Source organism: Vigna unguiculata, chromosome 6 (assembly GCF_004118075.2).
Source record: "Vigna unguiculata cultivar IT97K-499-35 chromosome 6, ASM411807v1, whole genome shotgun sequence".
In the NCBI taxonomy this organism is placed as follows: Eukaryota; Viridiplantae; Streptophyta; class Magnoliopsida; order Fabales; family Fabaceae; genus Vigna; species Vigna unguiculata.
This window is the reverse complement of record NC_040284.1, coordinates 11,797,598-11,822,851: the sequence shown is the minus strand read 5'-3', so window position 1 is coordinate 11,822,851 and position 25,254 is coordinate 11,797,598. Positions and strand designations below refer to the sequence as shown.

General features: G+C 30.8%; 1 protein-coding gene and 1 pseudogene across 1 annotated transcript; both read left to right on the top strand.

Annotated features, from left to right (window-relative positions):
- The first annotated feature begins 5,562 nt into the window (after nucleotides 1–5,562).
- On the top strand, nucleotides 5,563–16,349 carry LOC114188417 (annotated as a pseudogene).
- A 4,879-nt stretch (nucleotides 16,350–21,228) lies between these two features.
- LOC114187071 (protein SIEVE ELEMENT OCCLUSION B-like) lies at nucleotides 21,229–25,254 on the top strand. The gene is made up of 7 exons (XM_028075195.1): nucleotides 21,229–21,443; nucleotides 22,056–22,148; nucleotides 22,228–22,655; nucleotides 22,837–22,931; nucleotides 23,072–23,217; nucleotides 23,584–24,066; nucleotides 24,470–25,254. The coding sequence occupies exons 1-7, from the start codon at nucleotides 21,243–21,245 to the stop codon at nucleotides 25,076–25,078; spliced, it is 2,055 nt and encodes a 684-aa protein (XP_027930996.1). The 5' UTR covers nucleotides 21,229–21,242; the 3' UTR covers nucleotides 25,079–25,254.

Genomic DNA, 25,254 nt, shown 5'->3' with positions numbered 1-25,254 from the left:
CTTACATTCTACTATAACAACGATTTGCGTACATATATCTAAATACTATATCTACAATTATACATAATTTCAATATTTTACATAATTAGATAATAAAATTATTTATTTAAATATAATAAAAAATATATTAATTTACTTAATAAAAACAATTAAAATGTAAAAAAAGAAAAATAACGACCCGTGCATAGCTATTTCATTTTAATAAAATACATATGTTTTTCTATTTAAAAGGTTTAACATCAATTTTATGTTATATTTATTTTGTACAGAACCATATTACACAATATGTCTACCAATGTATACACATATCATTTTAGTATAACATACACCTATTTATATCTACATGTATTTTCATTTAAAAGTTTTAACATTAATTTCATGTTGTATTTATTTTGTACGGGAACATCTTACACGATACGCTTACATTCTACTATAACAACGATTTGCGTACATATATAATTTTAATATAAAATATAACATACATGTGTTTATATCTACATGTGTTTCTATTTACAAATTTTAACATCAATTTCATGTTGTATTTATTTTATACGGACCATTACACAATATGTTTACAGCATACACATTTCATTCTAATATAATGGTATAATTACTCATTTGGTCCCCTAATTTTTTTGTTTAGTTCAATTTGGTTCCCTTATTATTGGTTGGTTCAATTTAGTACCACAATTATTTATTAGGATTCAATTTGGTCATCTCCCTTAAGTTGAAGTTAACATTGTGTCCGTACAAGACACCTGTCAAGCTTTGAATTTTTTTTTTAATTTTTTTTTTCTAAAAATTTATAAATTGCCACATGTCAGATTAATTCATGTCACGTAATAGTTTACAATCATGACACATGGCAGTTGTAATAGTTATTTTCGACATGACAATGGAAGATGATAAAGTTGAACCCTCTTAAATAGTTGAGGTATTAACTTGAATCAACTAATAACAAGGGAACCAAAATAAATTAAACCAAACAATTAAATTATGGGACCAATTCAGTAATTATACCTAATATAATATACATATATTTATATCTACACGGATTTTCATTTAAAACTTTTAACATTAATTTCATGTTTGCATTTACCATTTTACACATTATGCCTACATTCTACATTTAACAATGATGGTGCATGTGCATCTCATTTTAATATAATATTTAACACAAAAATTTAATTATAAATTTTAATCATATAAAAATATTATTTTACTACCTATCACAAATTAATTAGTGTCAATTTTATAATTTAAAACAAATGAATTCATATTTAAATATTATTTTTTAATCTTAATATTTAACTATTATTTTTTAATATTATTATTAGTATATTCTATTATTATTAATATTACTAGCCGTATTTTTTATAACCTATTACTTTAGCATAAAAAACAATATTAAAATAATACTATTTACTTTTAATTAATTAATTAAAATAATAATAATAATTAATTATTTAATTTTTATTATATTATTTAAATATTATATATATAATTATAATAAAATATGTATATACATGAATAAATAATTTATAAATGTAACAATAATTATATTAATATTTTTACTCTAAATTAGAAAAAAAAATTTGTGTATAAGCACAAGTCTTAATTTTCATTTTTCTTTAAATTGATTATTTGCAGGTGGACAATACTTTTACACGGAACAAAAGTTCATAAGACACATTATTATTATACCTTGCTATCAAAATTACACCCTTTAGATTTATTCTCAAATGTAATCATTTCAATATTTTAATATAAATTAAGTATAATTATAAACTATGTATTATTTAAAATATGAATTATATCAATATATAATGAATTTAATGAATGGTCTTGAATAATGAAAAAATAAAACAAATTGTCATAATTAACCAAAATCTAAATAATATATTTACAATTCCACATAAATTATATCAATAATAAAAATACTTTAATTTAATTTCTTTTAATAATATAATATATAATATTTAAAAAAAATATCCACAATATCAATAAAAAAATTCATGTCTAAATAAAATCTTAATTGTATATGTTAACAGTTGAGAGTCTAAACAAATTACTTAATGTTTATAAGTTAATTTGAAATATCTATTTATAAATTAATGAATAATAATCATATGGTAATCATTTCACTATGAGAAAGCTAAAAAAATCAACCTATTTTTATCAGAAGTTCCTTACATTATCTACTATTTAAAAAACCCCTTCCTTTTACTATTTTGTGCTTATAAACCCTTTCTGCATATGTAAATAAGTGTTATTCTAAGTAGAATTCTTTGTTAGATTCGTTGAAAGACAATTTGGATTAGTTTAACTACACCTATACTTATTTTTGTTTGCTATCAGTGCACCTTATTGCAACACACCAGACCAGTGACTTCTATTTGATTGCACCAGTTATGATAATCACCTTTATTTTATCTTCTTGGATTTGATATTCTGTTTTTGCTTTTTATACCTCCAAAAATAATAAATAAATTCCTACCATTGTCAAGTAAAAAAAAAAAAAAAACTAATAAAAGGAAAGAATATTTTGTTAATCACAAACACTGTCTTATCGTGCTTCTAGGCATTCCCTTATGAATAATAATACATTATTACTCATTGTCTTCTTATCCATTCATTAACTTATCAACTATCCCATATATATATATATATATATATATATATATATATATATATATATATTTATAATACAATTCAAAGAATCACAAAAAGTAAAACCTTACTCGGGTTATTTTCTTAGAATTTCTACAATTTCAGAATTCAAAATTTTTTTACCTCTTAAGGTAATTTGGTCACGTGTCATCTTCTTATCAATTCTCAGGCCCTCTTTCTCACTTTCCACCACACTCACATTTTTCCTCTCTCTTCACTTTCCCTCTCAAGCCCTCTTATGCACTTTCCACTTCTCTGCCTCCTCAAACCCTAGCCACCTCTCTGCCGCCACCTCTCTGCCGCCACCTCTCTACCGCCGCCTCAGTCGCTCTCTCTCGCTCTTCCTCCACAAACGTGATCCACCTCTCTTCCACCTCTAACGCTCTCCACCTCTCTTCCACCTCTTACACTCTCCACCTCTCTTCACTTTCCCTCTCTCGAACCCTGCCCTATTTTACGCACTCTCCACTTCTCTGCCTCCTCAAACCCTAGCCACCTCTCTGCCGCCGCCTCAGACGCTCTCTCTCACTCTTCCTCCACAAACGCTTTCCACCTCTCTTCCTTCTCAAATGCATTCGACATTTCTGCCGCGTCAAACCATCTCCACGATTCTCTCGACTCAAACCCTCTCCACTTTTGTGCCGCATGAAACCCTCTCCATTCAAATCGCACTCCCCCCTTTCTGCCTCCTCAAACCCTAGCCACCTCTCTGATGCCGCCTGAAACGCTCTCCTCAAACCCTAATTTTTTTTTCTTATTCTCAGTGATTCCAACTTCGTTAACATTAATTTTTTTTGGCTTCTAACTCATTTTTTGGTTTGTTTTGTTTATGTAGATTGTTTTTGTGCTTCTGTGCCGCCACCTCTCTAACGCCGCCTCAAACGCTCTCCATCGCTCTTGGCTAATACCTTTGATCTCTTCACTTTTCATTTTGAAACCCTAATTTTTTATTTCTTACTCATGTTTTTGTTTGTTTTGTTTGTGTAGATTGTTTTTGTGGTTCTGTACCGCCTTAAACCCTCTCGACGTCTCTGTTGAATCAAACCCTCTCCACTTCTTTGCCGCCTCAAACCTTACCATTTCAATCTGATATGTTCTTCTAATCATACTTTCTATTTTCATCTCTTCACTTCTCATTTTGAAACCCTAATTAATTTTTTCTTAATTTTATTGATTCCAACTTCGCTTACATTTTTTTTTTAGAAATCTAACTCATGTTTTTGTTTGTTTTGTTTGTGTAGATTGTTTTTGTGGTTTTGTACCGCCTTAAACCCTCTCGACGTCTCTGCTGAACCAAACCCTCTCCACTTCTTTGCCGCCTCAAACCCTACCATTTCAATATGATATGTTCTTCTAATCATACTTTCTATTTTCATTCTTCACTTCTCATTTTGAAACCCTAATTAATTTTTTCTTAATTTCATTGATTCCAACTTCGTTTACATTTTATTTTTTAGAAATCTAACTCATGTTTTTGTTTTTTTTTGTTTATGTAGATTGTTTTTGGGGTTATTCCTTCACTAACTCTAAGAAGATAACTTCATCATGACGAGCACTACGGATTCCAGTTTCTTATCAAATTTCTTTTCTCCATTATAATTAAATTTATAATGGAATCCCTTTAATATTTTGTATTGTTTAATTCATATGTTTTGATTAAACATGTCTTCCATTGTTATTGATTTTCTGATGTCTGATGAATTCAATTTTCTCCATCTCGTACGTAATTTGAGCTTTTATTCTTAATGTCTGTTGAAGCTTGATCTTATTGTCCCTCAACTTTCAAGAAACCCCAACATTTGAGGTTTATTTCATTCTTATGTTATTTTTATATTTTCTCTTACTTTCCATTCACCTTAACTTTCAAGAGACGTTAAGGTTTCAGGTATAATTTTGTTTAAATGCAGAAACTGTTGCCATCTTAAGTCATAAGCAAATTTGTTGTTGATTAGTTATGAATATGGCATTGAAGTAAGAAGAGACCAAGGAGTAGTTGCTAATGGTAACCAACTTTTAAATGTAAGTCAAGAATATTGATATAATGGAATACCTTTAATATGTTGTATTTATTTTTTTTTTGTATTGTTGATTCAAAGATCTTCTATACTACCATTTGAAAATTATTTTTTTGTGGCCTATTTCATGTTTTATTGGTTTCTATTACCTGAGAAAGTTGCTTCTTAATATTAGCAAGATGTAATTTGACCTTTTATTCTTAATGGTTGCTGAAATTTGATCTAATTGTACCTCAACTTTCAAGAAACCCCAACATTTCAGGTTTACTTAATTCTTATGTCTTTTGATATGCATACATCAAGTCAATTCTTTCCTTTTTCATCTATGTTACAACATTTATGTTACTGTTTGCATTACTTTACTTCTTTCCTTTTTCTTCTTTGTGTTTTAAATTTTCAAATGTTCAAACTACATCTTTATTTGAAATCAGATCTTTATTTCCTATTTTCGTTTATTTGTCAACCTTTTCCAACATTTAAAGTGACTTTATGTTGTCTTTTTCTACTACTCTCTGCCATATTTCCTCTTCTTACACAACATTGAGCCATGTGAAAAACAACTTTTGTTTTTTCTGTGGTCTTCGTATTTTTGTCAGTCACTTTTCCCAATTTTTACTCCATTTGGTTAACCAAAACCACAGTATGCGTATTGTTTTAGTAAATATCTTTACTCATGTCAAAATATGCTTCTGCTTTTCCCGATTGTTTCTAAATTTTTGAAATGAAAACCAGAGCATGCGTATGGTGTTGTTTTTTATTTATGATCTTCCAATATTTTTTTATTATGTGTTTTTGTTTTGTACAAATACATGTCTACAGACCTTTCTTCATTCCTTACTATACTCTAATTTCCCTCGTTTCCCTCATTCCTTACACCATGTCTGTTATCCAAAAACACACTCACTCCTTACAAGAACTCAACCCTGAGAAGGAAAGTTGGAATATCGTTGCAAGAGTTGTAAGGTTATGGTTTGTTGAAGATTACACAAAAGGAAAAACTCCATTTTCCATGGAAATTGTTCTTCAAGACAAAGAGGTACCTTCCTAAAACTATAAATGCCTTTTATTTTTTTACTTTTCCTAAATTTTTTATTTTTACCCATAAGTTTAAATATGCTTTTATTCTTTCATTTATGAAACTATTTTTGCAGGGTGTCCTAATCCATGCATCTGTTAGACACACATTGATATACAAATTCCAGTCTGAAATCAAAGAAGATAAGGTTTACACCATTCAATCTTTTAGTGTTTCATGTAATGGTGGTTCTTATAGAACTACAAATCACGCTTATAAGATCAACTTCCAATTTGGAACCAAGGTCAATATGGTTGAAAGTACCTTAGTTCCGAAAACTTCAACTTCATACACCCCTTTTTCAACAATCATAGCTGCTGGTTTTGACACAGATTACTTAGTTAGTAAGTATATTTTTGTTATTTTTCTTTCTTTTTTCGTATAAATTTTTGTTAATTTTTTTTTCTTTCTTTTTCCTTTTTTGTAGATGTCATTGGAATGTTTACTGGTGTTGGAATAGAAAGGGAGCTAGAGAAAGCTGGTAAGAAAACCAAAATGAATGTCATCCTTATTGAAGCTGATGGGTAAGCGGATTTCATCTGTTTTTCTTCTTTAGTGTTTTTTATTTTTTTTATGTATTTCATTTGCTTCTCTTTTTATGTGATTTTTAACATTCAATAGTTTGCGACTGGAGTGTACTTTATTTGGTCAATATGTTGATATGTTAAATGCATTTCTGGCCTCTGGAGAGGATCAACATGTTGTCATTGCTTTACATTATTGCAAAGTGAAGACCTTCCAAGGTAACTAACTTTGATTGATTATTACATTTGTATTAATTTTTAAAATTGTTTTTGACATGTTGTCTTTTGTAGATAAAGTTTCTATTCAAAATTGTATGAACTGAACCAAGATAATTTTTAACTGTGATGGTGAAGATGCAACCAAGTTGAAAAAAATGTAAGTATATATACATAAGATATATCTTTGTTTATAGATAGATATATATATCTTTGTAATATAACATTTTTTTAACGTATGATGTGGGATAGTACTAAATCTCTTTCTCAACCTCTTACCCAACTTTGTGCTTCTTCTAAAGTTAGCTTAGAAGATGATTTCATTAAGTTGCATCCTAGGTAGGGATGTCAAAAAAATCCGTACCCGCGGGTATCCGCGGATAAAACCCGCAACGGGTAGGAAATGGATATTAAAAATGGATACCCGCTACCCGCGGGTATGGGTATTTTTGATACCCGCATGTTAACGGGGCGGGTACGGGTATCATAGTATCCGTACCCGTGGATACCCGTATCCGTTAAACTTTACCTTATATATATATATATATATATATATATATATATATATATATATATATATATATATATATTAGTAAACAACATTATGAGTCTTCATCCAATAATGGTGGTCAGATTCTTACCCCACAAATAAGTAAATTACTTCCATATACTGTGGAGGTATTGATGTGTCTCTAAGACTGGTTATGGACCAACATGGAAGGTAATGAAATTAACACTTTTACTTAGATATTTTAATTAAGTGATTGTAAGAAATTTTTACTGAACTTCTTATGTTTCAAGGCTCTTCTAGATTAAAATTGGACAAAATGAAACTTTATACAATGTTGCAAGAGGTGGACATTGATGAAATTAGTAATTTCTTTAATATTTTATTCAAAAATAAACTACAATATAAATTGGTAGCGATTTTTTATTTGTTTGTTTTTCAAGAATCAATCGGAGAAAGGAGACTTGTTGATCTAAGCACTAATTATTTTTTTTTTAATATTTTTGTAAATACCCGCGGATACCCGTGGATACCTGCGGATATGAAAAAAATAGACGGGTACTCGCATAACGGATACCCGACGGATATGGGTACGGGTACGGGGCAAATATTTATCTAGCGGGTAGGGTACGGGGGAGCTACTACCCGTACCCTACCCGCCCCGTTGACATCCCTAATCCTAGGAGTTCAATTGAAGGTCTCAAAGATTTTAAACAGGTTCAAATATTTGTCTCTATGTTGCACATAAATATTTTTATTTAATTACCGTTTATTTTTTTTTCATATTGTTTCATTATTTATTTTACAGGAAAGTACTTTTGTAGTAAAGGCTACTATCAAACATGTGCTAGATCATGATGATTGGTGGTATACAGCATGTATCTGCAACAAAGCAGTATATCCTGATTCCAAAATGTTTTTTGTGAAAAGTGTAACAAGCATGTCATTAAGGTTACACCTAGGTAATATTATTAATCTTCAGAATATGATTTTATTAGGTTAAAATACCTTTTTGGTCCCAATTTTCGTAAAGTTTTTTCAAATAAGTCCTAATTTTGGTTTTGTGTTCAAATAGGTCCCAATTTTTGTTAATTTTGTTCAATTGGGTCCTTTTTTACTAACATCGTTTAAATCATTAACGGCCATGAACAGTGACTGCCACTTGTCACTTCGTGGTTTTTTTCAATTTTTTTTACTTCTTTTTGAATTTTTTTGAATTTTTTTTGAATTTTTTTAAAATTGTTTTAATTTTTTGTAAATGTACACGTGTCAACCCAGGAGTGTGCCACGTGTCACTTCGTGATTTTTTTGAATTTTTTAAAAAAAATTAAATTTTTTTTAAATGTCCACGTGTCAACCCAGTAGTGTGCCATGTGTCAAAGTCAATGTTCTAAATTTAATTTAGTCCCTATATTTGTTATTTTTGTTCAATTCAGGACCTACAATCTGACTTTGCAGATTACGTTCGTAAACATAGATTGAGGAGGTTAGAATTGCAGGGACGTCACAACACTTTCATTGTTCAATGTAAGCTTCTGCTCCGTAATACACCTAAGAAGTCAAGTAAGATTGGGAAGGGATGAAAGGACTTCTGCATATTCAATCGTTTGGAAGAAGGAGATATTCTTGTGTTTCTAGCTGACAAAGAAATGAAAAAGAAGAAGATCAAAGTCTATGTCCACAAAGAATGCAGTTTTTAATATTGCACTTTTTTTTAGTTTACTTTTTATATTATGTATGGTTTTTTGAAGAACTTTCAAAGTATTTTACTTTTATTTTGTTTGTAATAGTTTTAGCATCTTTTTTTGTTACTTCTAATAATTAGAAGCCATATCTATAAGTATTTTACCTAATTTAATTATCGTCAAGTTTTATATTTTAATTATTTTCCTAATACAAAATTTATTTAAATAATGATTTTCTAAAATAATTTTTCAATTCGGATAATAAAAATAATTGAAAATGATTATGATGAGAATTCAAATATGTTAAAATATTTGATTGATTTTCTTAAAAAAAGGTTAGAAGTAATAATAAACAAGTCAATTTTATAATTTACAGTACTAATATTTGGACATACTAATTGAATATAATTTGCATAAAATTTTATTAATTTCTTTACAAAAATTATTTTAATATTTGTTGCAAAATTTATTTTAATTGTCTTTTAGTAATCTTTAACTTATTCGAATAATATAGTAACCATGAAAACATTAAAACCCATTTCAGTTTGAACTCTTTTAGAAGTTTTTTAATTTAAATTTAATTTCTTAGAATTTATTTTCATTTCTAAAATTCAAAACAATAAAATTATTTTGTTTTGCCCTTTCTTTAGTAGTTGCATGTTACACTCAATGTAGAAACAAATGTCTACTTTAAGGGTTGACTATTACAAACCATAGTACTTTTGTGCTTGCCAAAAAAGGACATATAGCACAGATGCACATTCTGAAATGAGGCTTTGCATTGTCTGCAAATCATCAATTTGGACATTGCAGATCAAATCTTTTTTAAAAGGTGTGCTTTTCCAAATATTGAGTTATATGTTCAGTTCTGATATTTCCATATCAATGAAATGTTTGTTCTTTTTTGTCAAAAGTTTGTACTAACAGTACCTGAATCAGGAAGAATGTGTGTGGAAAACTAAAAATGTGCCTACATCTATTAATAGCTTTTTTCTTGCTTTCTGCTATACTTTCTTCACAGTGCATTGTTAATTGGTTTTGTTATTACTTTTCTATTATTAATTTTAAATCTTAATCTTATTTTATTTCCAACATGTTCTGAATTTGTAAAACACCATAATACAACAATACAATGCATAACTTCTACACACTTTGAACATTATCGCAACAAAATGGATTCAACAAATGGAAAAAGAAAAAGGAAGAACATTGTCTCACAAAATTTTTCCAATACCTTGATGAAGTCCAAAAGTTAAATAAATTTATGTTTCTCACATTGCATTTTTAAGTTTCTTCATTTTTTCTATCTCATTTCATTCATTTCTCATCCAATTCAATTAAATCTACACTCATACGTAAAAACAAAGATGTAAATACTAATCTTACTTCATGTATGTTATTTTTTTTTTTTGTTCTTTTGATTGCAGTAACAAATGAGGACAAATCCAGTCCAAGTGAAGCATTTCCTTTTCCAAATACTACACCTATTTCTCAGTTAAGAAATTGTGGTAATCATTTTTTTCATTCACTATAAATTTCATCCAACAAATTTATTACTGCATTCATTATTGTCAATCTGTTTTTCATTTCCTTCACAAATATTGATATCAAAAAGGCACCAAAATCAATTTACTCAATGCACTAACACAAATATGGATTTTGTAAAAACTTTCAGTGTGATAGTTTTCTATATGTTTATTATTTGTGTTGCATAGTTTACATCTATTCTTTTCTCATTTGACTTTATAACAATTCTACCAGTATGGAAAGAAATGTTACCCCAGATGCATCTATCAAAACCTACTTATCTCTTAATGAAGATACACACGTGCAGAATAAAAGAATTCAATCTACAAATAGAAAGCCACTTTCTGAGTTGACATATTGTGGTAAGTTTGTTATTTAATTTAATTTTCATTCAAATTCAGTACAAATGCTAGCACTACAGACTTATTAGTCTCATTATTCATCTTTAATGCATATTATACAATTAACACACATGGATATTAGATGACATCATTTCATAATCAATTTGTTTCATCTTTAAATGCATTTCATAATCATTTGTTTAACTGCATTTTGCAGAACTTGACCAAAATAATGGGAAGTTGCACGAAGAAGAAGGAAACTTATTATAAATCAGAAGTTGGCAGAAAAAAGTAATACCATTGGTGATAAAAATGTTTAATTACTAATTCTTTATATATCTATTATTATCTTATCTTGATTTCAATTCCTTTCATACTAAATTTTACTATTACTATCTCTCTTATTAGAATTTCATGGTTCTACCTTTATTGGATCTACCAATGCTCCAATTTTGCACAACAGCAACAATAACAACACAGGTACAAATAAAAAATATATTAATTTTTTAATGCTTTTCTCTTAATAGAAAAAGTACAAACACAGTGCTTTAATATATTTTAGTCTTTTTATTAATTTTAGTTTTTCAAAGTCAAATTTAAGTTATTTTAGTTATTCAAATGTATAATTATATTTTATTGATAAATTAAATTAAGAATAGAATTACAAAATCATATATATCAATAATATTTATTGTTTTTATAAATTTAGAATTCAGTTCATTAATTTATGGATGTACTTGCAGGTATTGTTCAATTTGATTGTCATATTGGAAGAAGCAAAACCAATATGTTTAATACACAAGAATTGTTACCTAAAGAAATTGTGGGTAGCAGCTCCAGTCATGCTTCACTAAATTGTTCTGCCTTTTCTGAAGTTGTTAATCCTTTTTATGTTCAACAAAACCAAAGTCATGGTAATTTCTAATATAAACAAAATTCATTTTATTACTTTTCTTTAATTGTTACAAATTCAGGTTGCTAATATTCATTTCAATCTATGTTCAAGGTGTACAATTCTGTCAGCCTTCTCGGGAGCAGGCTATTAGATTTATTTCGAAGATATTGGATTTTGACAATAATTCTGACGAAGATGAAAATAATGGTAATCAATAATGGTTCATTTTAAATAATAAATACTTACTGTTTCTTTATGTAAAATTGGTTTTTCCTTTTCTTTCAGATAACATAATTGGACATTTCTCCTCTAATTTGTATTCAAAAGCTGAAATTCAAGGTGGAGCAATACTTTTTAGTGTTTTTATATTACTATATAGATATAAATATAAATGTTATTTAAGTAATGACATATATGTTTTTTATGTACTTAGGAAATGTTGATGTTGGGGAGTGTTCACTTGAGTGTCCCTATTGTCAAGCTCAATTGTGGTACGAAGAAAGATCTGATAAATGCAAAAGATTAAAACAAGTTGATTTCTCTCTTTGTTGTCAAAAGGGAAAAGTACAACTTCCATTGTTGAAGAAACCTCCACAATTGCTTCAAAAGTTGTTCAAAGGTGAAGACAGTACAAGCCAGCATTTCTTACATTACATAAGAAGTTACAACATGTTCTCATTTACATCCATTGGTGTTAAGATCCATTCCTCAATCAACGATGGATCGGGTCCTCCTCAATTTATTCTTAGTGGTCAAAATTACCATCGCATTGGAAGTTTATTGCCTGAAAAAGGATCAAATCCAAAATTTGCACAACTATATATTTATGACACAGAAAATGAAACAACCAACAGAGTTAGTCACTTTGGGTATGTGTAAATAGTTTATTTATGTTTTAGCCATCATTGCGCATATAATTGTCTAATTTTTAATTTTACAGGTCTGATAGTCAGCAATCCATATTTGATGAATCATTGATCGAAGAGTTGAAGAAAATGATTGACAAACACAATGTACTTGCTCAAACATTCAGAAGAGTAAGAGATTTTATACATGATGATGAACAATCAGATTTTGGATTGAGGTTATTTAGACATCGCTTTAAGGATCCTAGAGTATACAATACACCAGTAGTAGATGAAGTGGCAGCATTGATTGTTGGTGATTTGAGCACCTTAGATGTAGGAAGGGACATCATTGTCAAGAAAGTTTCTGGTCAGTTAACAAGACTACATGAAACACACACATGTTTCATTCCTCTTCAATATCCTTTGATTTTCCCATATAGAGATGATGGTTATCAAGAGGATATTCCAATTAGAGATTGTCAAAAATATGGACAAAGTAGAAAGAGAATTCGCATTTCTTTACGAGAATTCATTGCTTTCAGAATACAAGATAGAAAGGTTGAATTTGGTAATGTTGTAAATTCACGTAGATTGTTTCAACAGTTTTTAGTGGATACATACACTATGATTGAAGCCCAAAGGTTGTCTTTTATACGAAATAATCAAAAACTTATTCGTTCAGATATTCTAAATGGGTTACAAGAAGTTGTTAACAAAGGTTAAACTGATCCTTCTTCCATTGGTAAGCGTATTGTTCTTCCAACTTCATTTACATGTGGTATGAGATACATGTTCAATAATTGCCAAGATGCTATGGCAATTTGTAAGAAGTATGGCTATCCAGATTTGTTTATAATAATCACATGTAATGTAAATTGGCCTGAAATTCTTGATTTTGTCAAATCAAGAGGATTAACTGCTTCAGATAGGCCAGACATTGTTTGCAGAGTTTTTAAAATGAAATTAGACCAAATGATGATAGATTTCAAGAAGAATGATTTCTTTGGCAAAGTCAATGCAGGTATACCATTCTACTTTTCTTAATTTATTTTTCTTACTGGCAATTGTTTTCTCTAATAATTATGTTCCAAATTTAGGTATGTATACAGTTGAATTTTAGAAGAGAGGTCTGCCACATGCTCATATATTACTATGATTGAGTGACTCAAACAAGTTAGAAAATGCAAAGCATATAGATCAAGTCATCTATGCTGAACTTCCTCATCCAGATCTTTATCCTAAACTTTCAAAGGTTGTTCAAACATATATGATACATGGTCCTTGCGGAGCCGTTAGATTCAACTCGCCATGTATGAAAGAAGGTCGGTGTTCTAAATTTTTTCCTAAAAAATTTAGACATTCAACTACAATTGATGAAGATGGATATCCTGTATATAGACGTAGAAATGATGGTTTATTTGTGTTGAAAAATGGACATAAATTAGGTAATGCAAATGTGGTGCCGTATAGTCCTCTTCTCTTAATGCGTTATCAAGCTTATGTTAATACAGAATATTGCAACAAATCCAACTCAATCAAGTATTTGTTCAAATATGTCAACAAAGGTCCTAATAGAGCAACAATTAAAATTACAGACAAAGAGAATGAATCTACAGAGATGCGTGTTGTTGATGAGATAAAAAGATACTATGATTGTAGATATTTATCTGCATGTGAAGCAGTTTGGCAAATTTATGGCTTTGATATCCATCATAGATGGCCAGCTGTTCAACGTTTAACTTTTCACTTACAAGATCAACAACCAGTTTTGTTTAAAGATGATGATCAAATTGATGATGTATTGAATAGGAATGAGAATATGAACACCATGTTCCTAGCTTGGTTTGAAGCTAACAAAAAATTTGAGGAAGGCAGAAACTTGACCTATGCTGAATTTCCAACAAAGTTTGTTTGGATGTCTCAACAAAAACAATGGAAACCAAGAAAGCAAGGTTATAGTATTTGTCGACTATCATATGTTCCTCCAGGATCAAGTGAATGCTACTACATGAGAATCTTACTAACAAAACAAAAAGGTTGTATTGATCATGATAGTATAAAGACAATTAATGGTAAAACATTCTCCACATACCAAGAGGCTTGCCAAGAATTAAGATTATTGGCAGATGACAAAGAATTCATTGATGCCATTAAAGAGGCTAGCCATCTTGCATCTGGAAATCATCTTAGAAGGTTATTTGTTGCTTTGTTAATCATGAATACAATGTCTAAGCCAAATGTTGTTTGGGATTCAACTTGGACTTTACTTGCAGATGGTATCCTATATCAAAAAAGAAAAGACTTGAACATACCAGGTACTAAATTGAATTAATCTACACTATTTTTTCCATAATTATGTATTACTTACATGTTCTATTTTGTAGATTTTCAAATTCAAGAGCATGATTTACACAATCTTTGTCTACTAGAAGTACAAGAACTTTTAAATTCAAATGGGCGAGCTTTAACAGATTATAGTTGCCTTCCTCAACCTGATCTTTCAAATTCATTCAAATTTCAAAACAGGTTCATTGTTGATGAAATGAATTATGATAAAGAACAAATGGAAAAGCTACATCAATCTCTATTGCAGTCTGTCACTAATGAGCAACTACATGTTTATAACAAAATTATGACAACAGTGAATTCAGAGGTAGGGAATTTCTTTTTCTTATATGGTTATGGTGGTACTGGTAAAACATATATCTGGAAACTTTTGTCAGCTGCTATTAGAGCAAAGGGAATGATTGCCCTTAATGTAGCTTCAAGTGGCATTGCATCTTTATTGCTTCCTGGAGGAAAAACTGTTCATTCTACTTTTTGCATACCATTAACAATCAATGATGAATCAACCTATAACATCAATCAAGGAAGTCTTCGTGCTAAACTATTGATGGAAGCAAAACTTATAATATGGGATGAAGCTCCTATGATGAATAAGTTATGCTTTCAAGCTTTTGATAGAATATTGAGAGACATTATGAGAGCTACGAATCAACATAATGCTGACAAACCATTTGGTGGAAAGGTGGTGGTCTTGGGCGGTGATTTTAGACAAATCTTGCCAGTAGTAAGAAAGGAATCAAGGTATGATATTGTGAACTCATCAATTAACTATTCTGATTTGTGGCAATATTGCACAGTTCTTAAGCTATCACAAAACATGAGGTTAAAGGCTGCTGCTTCAAATGAAAGTGCAAAAGATATAAAAGAATTTGCTGATTGGATTCTTAAAATTGGAGATGGAAATATGAATTTGAATGAAAGTGGTGAAACCAACCTTTCAATACCAACAGATCTTCTAATTCAGGAAAGTGAAACACCTTTACTTTCTTTAGTCAAATTTGTTTATGGTGGTCTAATTGAAAATATCATGATTCTTGGATTCTTTGATGATGGTGTTATACTTTTCCCTACAATTGATAGTGTTGAACAAGTAAATGACTTCATTTTATCTTTGATTCCTGGTGAAGAACAAGTTTATTTAAGTTCAGACAGTCCTTGCCAATCTGATGATGATCAAGAAATTCAAGGTGAGTGGTTTACTCAAGAGTTTCTAAATGATATTAAATGTTCAGGAATTCCAAATCATAGGATTAAATTGAAAGTTGGCGTACCAATTATGCTTTTAAGAAACATTGATCAAGCAAATGGTATGTGCAATGGTACAAGGTTGCAAGTTAATGATTTGGGAAAGAATGTTATCTCTGCTACGGTCATAACTGGCAAAAATGTTGGTGACAAAATATTCATACCAAGAATGAACTTGACACCTTTTGATTCCAGCATCCCGTTCAAATTTTAAAGGAGGCAATTTCCAATATCCTTATGCTTTGCGATGACAATAAACAAAAGCCAAGGTCAAACTCTTTCTAAAATTGGACTTTATCTTCCTCGCCCAGTTTTTACTCATGGACAATTGTACGTAGCAATTTCTAGAGTGACATTAAAGAAAGGACTAAAAATCTTAATTCTGGATGAAGATGGAAAAGTAACCACTACAACTACAAATGTGGTTTACAAAGAAATATTTGAAAATCTTTGATAAAGGTATAAAAATTACTTTTATAACATTCTTGAAAGGTATGTCTTCAATTTTAACACAAATACAAATTTAGATCCAATACCATGCATTGAGATTTTCTGTTCTATGTGGTTCGATATGTTTTGTATTCATATTGTATCATCATGATCCCCACTTTAGTAGTAGTATTACAGAGGAACACAATCAAATCTACTAACGTTCATTTAACGTATGTACTGCACTTTCATATATATCTAAAGATTTCAATCTTCAGAATTTTTACTTTATTTCATTTTTTTCTAATTATTTTTGTAAAGAATTATTAATTCTGGATTTAATTTTTATCAACGTCTGTTTATATATAATATATTTTTTGTTCATATATAAGTATGTTGACAACTTATATATGTTTTGTTTTTGTTTCTGTTTTTGCAGGAAAAAATATTGATAATGTCTTTATTGTTTGAAAATAATTTAGTGTCCTCATTATTTTGTAGCCATTTTTATTTGTTGATCGACACTTTGTTGTTGGTTATGCACACGAATTAGGCCTACAGTGACACTTGGTAGATGTAAATGGTAAGAGCATAAAAGTTACCTATAACATGGATTCAGATAACCCAAGGATCATTGAAGGTTGGTTTAATATGAGAAATTTGTATCAAATTCAAAGTGATTCTCACATCCAGTTTTAGTATTTGGGAAATTCTTTATTTCACCTAACAGTGTTTAAAGGTGGATGTACAACAACAAGTTTGACAACATTTATGCACCGTATTACTCATCAAAATACAATATCTATATTTTCAGTGAAATTGACAAAGTATCAAAGTAAAGCAAGTCACTTGGTATATTCCTTCTTATTTATTCTTATGCTTATTATTATAATTAAATTGAAATACTTATACTAACAATAAACGTTTGAATCATGTAGGATTTGCCATCAAAGTTTGCCAACTTTATTCGGGAGGTGAAGGTAGAAGACGTCTTTCTTATAGGGCCTAAAACTATAGTGAATTGCAAAATACTAATATCCAACAAACAACGAAGTTCAACAAAGATAGGTCAAGGTTGGAGGCTATTTTGTTCTGAAAATGAATTAAAAGAAGGAGATATTGTTGTCTTTCAAGCAAACAATGATTTCATCGAATCAAATGTTGAAATATTCGTTAATGGTTGTTGTTGTGATTAGATTAAGCATAATTTTATAATGTTGATGAATTATGGTCATTGAACTTTGTTATATGACAATATAATTGTGTACTTCATCAATTATGGTCATTGAACTTTGTTATATGACAATATAGTTGTTTATAATAAATTGTTAAACTTTTTTTAATAATTTAATAATTTATAATAATTATTAAAAATAATCTCGTGCATTGCACGGGTAAAAAACTAGTATAAATACAAATTAAACATCAAATCACTATGAAATCAGCTGGTATGTGAAAAAGTATAGGCTATAATTAAGTTTTAGACAAATCATTATAATAAATTTCAAGACATTTATTTCTCAGAATTTAATTATAGTTATATATTATTTTTAAAAAAAAGTAAGGCTTAAATACCTTTTGGTCCTCATTTTCGTAGTGTTTGTTGCGAATAGTCCTCATTTTCACAGAATGTTTAAAATGGTCCTCATTTTCGCAATTCGTGTTTTATTTGGTCCTTTTCTGTAACGCCATTTAAATCATTAATGGAGCATTGTACATGTGGCACGATTTGTATTAGGGTGTATTACGTGTACTATACAGGTGGCTTAATTAGATATTTGGGGATAAATAAGTGAGCTAGGGTTTTGGTAGGGAATGTTTGGGCAGTTGGTGAGTTTTGGCAATTTTGTTCCTCCATTCCCAATTGGTATTGCTGCAATCTTCTTCTTCCTGCAATCCCATTATATAGGTATGTTACGGTCTCAATCTTCTTCCTTTACCTCTGGTTGTAATCGTTGGAGGCAATCGTGTTGTATCATTTCGTGCACTATTGGTGGTTCAACGAGAAACGAATTAACCCCGATTTGTAGTTGCAGAGAGATGGCTCCTATGAGGATGGCAAGAACTCCAAAGAATATTGGTAGAAAATTTTGGGTACAATCTATTTTTATTTTTGTGTTAATAATAAATTGGTTTTAATTTTTGGTTTATTGATTTACAGAGTGGTGGTTCCAATAATGTAGGCTGCAACTTTTTCAAATGGTGTTGTTGATGAAAAGCATGTCATCATCATGACACAAATGAGGCAGATTAATGATTTGGAGAAGTCACTGAAGGTTGCTGAGAAGAGGCTGCAATTTGTAATAGGGTTCACGTGAGTTGTTATTGTATTATTCGTATTGTTATTGTGTGTAATCTTTTAAAGTCCAATCTGTTTTGTACTATTGTTAAATGAAGAAATGAATTAGTTTGATTATGTTGATATTAGTCCCAACATGTTCAAAATGACATCTTAATCTGAGCATTGAAGTAAGTGAAATTGATTTAAGTTTGGGAAAAATTAAATTGATATAAGTCTGGAAGAAGTTAAATTCATAACATTAATTCATCCTCATCAAAATGCACTACATCAATGTTTGGCAAAAGTGAAACTGAACGAAGTTTAAGGAAAGTCAAAATGCAGTACATCAATAATGAATTCTACATCAGAAATTCTAAAAAATAACTAAGACGTTTGTAGCTGCTATCATGGCCTCCTCCTAATCTGTAATTTCATCCTAAACTACTGAGATGGTTCTTCTGGTGTTGGTAGTGGTGTTGCTTGACTCTCCACTTCATTCCTTGGTGGTTGAGTTGTTTGAGTTTCAGCAGTTGGTGCATTCTCAGCAGTTTGGGCATCTGGTGCAGTCTCAGCAGGTGTTGCAGTCTGCTCATCCACAGGCTTATTTGGGCAATTGTTCCTGTTATGTCCAATTTGATGGCATATGCTACATTTTTTCTATGACCTCCTTTGTTGATTTGTGTGTTATCCTTTCTCAACTCCCACTCTTCCAACCTTCTTTTTTTTCTTGGGTCTTTCTGGTAAGATTCTCTTATGTGGTGGATGGACGTCAGGGTAGGGAGTTTTTTCCTATAAGACTTCACCATTGACTGGAAAGATGATGGATTGATATATTTTTTCATAGGTGGATCTCCTGAAACAAATTGGTATGAAGTCCTCAGCATTGACATTGATGAAATTCATTGCTGCAATAGCATGGCAGCAAGGGATAGCAGTCATAAGCCATTTCCTACAGCTGCAATGTTGAGCATCCACATTCACTGTGTACTTATCTCCAACCATGGATATATGCCTCACTTCAAATATCTTTTCTCCTGACCAGCTGCAAATATCATTACACATATCACAGGGACTGTAACATACCTATATAATGGGATTGCAGGAAGAAGAAGATTGCAGCAATACCAATTGGGAATGGAGGAACAAGATTGTCAAAACTCACTAACTGCCCAAACATTCCCTACCAAAACCCTAGCTCACTTATTTATCCCCAAATATCTAATTAAGCCACCTGTACAATACACGTAACACACCCTAATACAAACCGTGCCACCTGTACAATGTTCCGTTAATGATTTACACGGCGTTACAGAAAAGGACCAAATAAAACACGAATTGCGAAAATGAGGACCATTCTAAACATTCGGTAAAAATGAGGACCATTTTAAACATTCTGTGAAAATAAGGACCATCTGCAACAAACACTACGAAAATGAGAACCAAAAAGGTATTTAAGCCAAAAAGTAATTATGTTTTCAAACAAGCGTTGACGAAACTAATATTTATAATTTAAATAAAAAGCAAATTTTAAATTATATAGTCAAATATAAATTGTTTTGAATGCAAAAGTTATATATATATATATATATATATATATATATATATATATTAAAATTCATACAAAATTTCATGTGGAATTTATAATTTCAATAAAAAATAAATAGTTAAAATTATTTGGTAAAAGAAAATATTTTGAAAGAAAAAAATGTATATGTATATCAATTTTAAAATTACACAAAATCTCATTTGAATTTTTTTTTCAAATTAAATTAGCAGGAAACTTAATTACGAATAAAAATTTCATAAGAACAATTACCCGCGTTTTCGGAATTCGCAGTAAACTAACTGGCGTCTTTCCTGCAAGAAAGTTCACAGGAAAATTTTCTGCAGATTAATTTGGCAGAAAAATTCCTAAATTCTTAAATAACTCTTTATTCATTGAAAAATTAAAAAACTCCTTTCTTACTAATTTTTATGCAAAATTCACGGCTCAGCAAAATATAAAACTCCAGTAGTTTATATTAATTAGTCACTCGAAATAATGTCCCCAACAACCAATCTTGAACTAAAATAAAGGGTGTTCCAAAGCATATAAAAAGTACTCCTAAATGGAACCAAATTCTCCCTTTATGATTATTTTACCTGTTTTACTATTAATATATTTCTAAGCCCTTAAAAATGCACAATCAATCATATTTTTGTTTATATAACTAATCTTTTTCAATCTTTTAGATAGTATACTATATAAAAGTGCAGAACATGATAGCAGAAGCACTCCGAGTATATTATTTCCTTTATTCGCAATTTTACCTTTATCTTTTTGAAAACATATCACTCTTTATAGTACTGTTTGTTACACATATTCTTTCCTTCAAGGTTTGAATCGAAGTAGGTAAGTGAGTAACTCTAGTTTGGGGAATTATAATGAATTATCAGTTACACCCTTTATGAGAGCAAACTTATAGGCCACAAAAGCCACATGAAATTTTGTATCATGTAATTCACTCTCTTTCTTGATATATACTGAAGTTTCTTAATCATTATTTTGGCTTTGCATTTTAAACTATAGTGCTTTTCTTCACTCTATAAATACACATTGTTTGTTGGCTTTCAAATATTTGTCTAAAGAACTTTAACATGTCGTCTAAGCAAGTTTCCAGTAACACTCTTCACCAAGAGAAGCTGCTGCTTAACCCATTTGATGTCAATGACGATCAGATGTTGGAGAAAATATACATGACTCATTACCACTGTGTTGAGAAGTATGACGTTGAATCTCTTTACAAGATTGCTTCAAACGTTATCCATCACTCAATTGAAATTGCTGATTTGATCAAGGTAACTTCAACACTTCACACACTCTTGTATATACATCACAGTCTCATTGAATGTAAATGAGTTAGGATTGTGAAAAGCATGTATCCAATGTGTGATCTGTATGTTCTTACTTCAAGCTCATTTAGATAACATTGTTAGAGTTAAATATTATATCTGACATATCGTATGTTTTGGAATTTAGAAAAAGATATATTTATACTGTGTTTAACCTCAACTTTTAAACAATATAAGACTGACATTTTATTAGCTATGAGAACGAAAACTCCTTTAACCATCGATGAGGAAGATGGTTTCGGTACATTAAATAGTCTCACATTATTTGAGAATCGATGTTAAAGACAATTTAAATTCACTTTCATTCTTCACCATTCCTGGATGTTTTTTAAAGACAAAAATGTGTGAGATCTGAATTCATTCATTGGATATGGGTTGCATTTGTTATCCTATCGTTGAGATACACTACATAGTGAGGAAAAGACAGAAATATGAAGCAAAAGTCCAATATGTGATTTACTAACAATATTTGTGTCTCTCGAATAGGACTAAATACTATAAAAGGGAGAAACTAAATCCAATGTAAGCTCTTTTAAGTGTTGAAAATTTGATGTACAGGAGAATGGGCAACAAATTGAACAAGTCAGAGAAGAAAAGGATCCATTAATCTCTTTCCCTCGACTCCCTACCTTGAAGCGAATTTCTTGCCAGGTAAACGCAGAATCAATTGGTAACAGTTTCGAGTACTCATAAAAATCATAAAAGAGAGAAACTTAAGAATTGGTTGCAGATGATTTGCACGGGTCGTGGAGAGCAATATGCGCATCAGACAACAATGTTGATCCTTGAACAGCTGAGAGAGTATTCCTGGGATGCAAAAGCGGTGATAGCTCTGGCGGCGTTTGCTCTTGAGTATGGCAAGTTTTGGCAACTTGCCCCCATTCCACGTGACAAACTTGGAAAATCATTGGCAGAGTTGAATGGACTTCATAGCATCGTGGAAAACATGCAGCAACTAGATAACTTCAACACTTTGGTGAAGAAGGTGATGCAAGTAGTTAAATGCATCACTGATTGGAAGAAACTCATTACTGCACAGTATAACATAAACGATGTTCCTTCTTTGACCGACACTTTGCATGAGATTCCTATTCTTGCGTACTGGACCATTATCACCTTGGTCACTTGTACTAGCCACATTGATTTCTTGTGTGACAAGTAAGCTTCTTTTATTAATTTTTTTTTTCTGTCAAACATTAAATTTAAACTCTTACTTAGATTCTCGATTCTCGACACATGAAATTGTCGTTTTAATTATAGACATGAGAGGATCCAAATCTGCTTTTATGTACGTTTAAATGTTGTGTAATGACTCGAAATTGTAAATGCTTGGATTCAGGGGATACAGATATGACTTGTCTAAATTTGACTATAAGTTGGACTACATTCTCAAAAATTTCAAGGAGCATCAGGAGAAGTGCAACACACAGATAGGTTAATTAAGTGTTTAGTGCTCTTGCAAATATTTTATATGAACATTAGAAGCATGTTTTCCTTAAATTCTCTGAACTAGTAAAGGTGATAAATTGAACTACAGTTGGGACAGAGGTAAAGGTTTTTTGTGTTGATTGCAGGGCGAATAGAAGATTACTCAAAGCGGAAGGATATTATAAACAATTTCACTGAAACTGACATTGTAAAATATTTGGAAGCTCTTATTATCCCCACTGATCCTCAAGATCCAAGACCAGTAGTGTATAATGTTCTTACCCAAAAAGAGGTATCGATTAAAGAAATATCTTTAATATTGTTCTATCTTCACTGCTACCATGTTCTTATACTATAGTATTAATCCAATGTATATGCAATGTTTGGTTATTCGTTTTGTCCACATAACTATAGAACTTTTTCATTACTTCTTATTATTAGAATCATTCTTTAGTTTCACCCATTCCATTTTAATTCCTTTTAGTCTTTGAAGGTATTAAAATGCTATGTCCAGAAACTAAAAAGATGATTTCTTTAAAAGTAAAAATAACAATGAGTGATTAAACTTAGTGTAAACAAAGGGTTTAATTATTAAGGTATCAGTGTGAGTAAAATAAGAAATTCATTGTTCATTATTATTTGCTTGACTTATAAACAGGTTGGAATTGGAGTGTTCAAGAACAAATATGTGTTGTTGTTCATTTCGGGCACTGACAACATTGAATATGAGAGTCAGCTTTTGATATCAATTGATGGGAAATTGAGGGAAGGGCCTAAAGAGGTAGAAGGTTACAGAAAAGAGGATTTCAGTATTTTGTGGATCCCCATTGTGAGAGTTTGGGATGAAGAGCAAAGGAAAAAGGTAGAAAATATTTGTGAGGTTGGGTGGTATGTGGTGAAGGAATTCAATTTCCAAACAGGTATTGATCTTATCAAAGAGGTATTCAAGTACAAGGGTAACCCCATTATCTTGCTCATTAGCCCTCAGGGTAAAGTGGAAAACCCTGATGCAAAACAAATTATTTCAACATGGGGGATTGAGGGATTCCCTTTCAGAACCTCTGACCATACTCGACTTACTCAACAATGGAACTGGTTTTGGACTGAAATGAAGAACCTCAGTTCAACAATAAGGGAATTGGTAAGCTCTGCAAACTAATGCTTCTTCTATTTGGTACATGCATAATTCGTTGATGACTGTTTCTTCTTTCTTGAATTCTTCCAAATTAAACTGTTAAAGTCTTACAAGTCATGGATCAATGAAACCTTTAGTGATACTTTCATCTGCAATCTCAAAGGCTTGTGCTTGCAATCCCATGTTTTCTTGACATCATCATTTTCTAATCAGCTTAATTATTAATTTGGTTCTTATATATATTTTTGTCTCTAACTCGATTTTGTCCTTATATAGGTTGTTTACTCAATTGAGTCCATATTCTTTGTGAAAAAGACTCAATGTTACTTCTTCAATTAAATTGGCATTAACATAATTTAGATATGAGCAGGAGATAAAACTAACTGTGTTTTTTGTGTGGGTAACTCAGATGAACAGGGAGTGTTACATCTTCATTTATGGAGGCACCAACACCAAGTGGGTTGAAGAATTCAGCACAGCTGTGGAGAAATTGAAAAACAGTGGAACATTCAGCCTAGCGGAAACCACAATTGAGTCCTATAAATTGGGAAGTGAGAGCCCCAAGAACGTTCCACGCTTCTGGATCACCATAGACAACATGCTTGCCAGCAGGAAACGAACAAAAAAGGGTGGTGAAGAAGTGGAAGACTCCACAACAAGAGAGATTAAGAATTTGTTGTCCCTCAAACAAGATCCTAATGGATGGGCCATTCTTACAAAAGGGTCTCACGTCAAGCTTCTGGGTCTTGGTGAGCCTATGCTTAAAACTGTGATGGACTTCGAAATTTGGAAAGAGAGATTGGAGCATGAAGTGAGCTTTGATGCAGCTTTCAAGGACTACTATGATAATTGTGAGGTTAAGAGTGTTCCTAAAAAATGTGAACATAGGGAATTTGCTAATTACCCCACAGATATTCTGGCTCGCTTGCCATGTCCAAATAAGTGTGGACATCAAATGGGAGTGGCTTCTGTTAAATACAAATGTTGTCATGGTCATGAAACTGGTGACATTGCCTGAGACAAAATGCATGCATTACACAACTCTCACGCACAGTGCCTTAAATTTGGTTTCGTTTAAGTTTGGCTTAAATTTGGTTAGTATATATTCATTTTTATGGCTTTTGTCTTAGGTGAATATTATTTATTGAGTGAATTGTTTGGAGAGAATAACTGGTTCTGCGCTCTTCTTCGTTC

Bases quoted from the DNA above. Each gene is read 5' to 3' on its own strand.
- LOC114187071 (XM_028075195.1), top strand. From the start codon at position 21,243: ATGTCGTCTAAGCAAGTTTCCAGTAACACTCTTCACCAAGAGAAGCTG. The intron at 22,656-22,836 runs GTAAGCTTCTTT...GCTTGGATTCAG, and splicing joins ATTGATTTCTTGTGTGACAA to GGGATACAGATATGACTTGT. The intron at 24,067-24,469 runs GTAAGCTCTGCA...TGGGTAACTCAG, and splicing joins GTTCAACAATAAGGGAATTG to ATGAACAGGGAGTGTTACAT.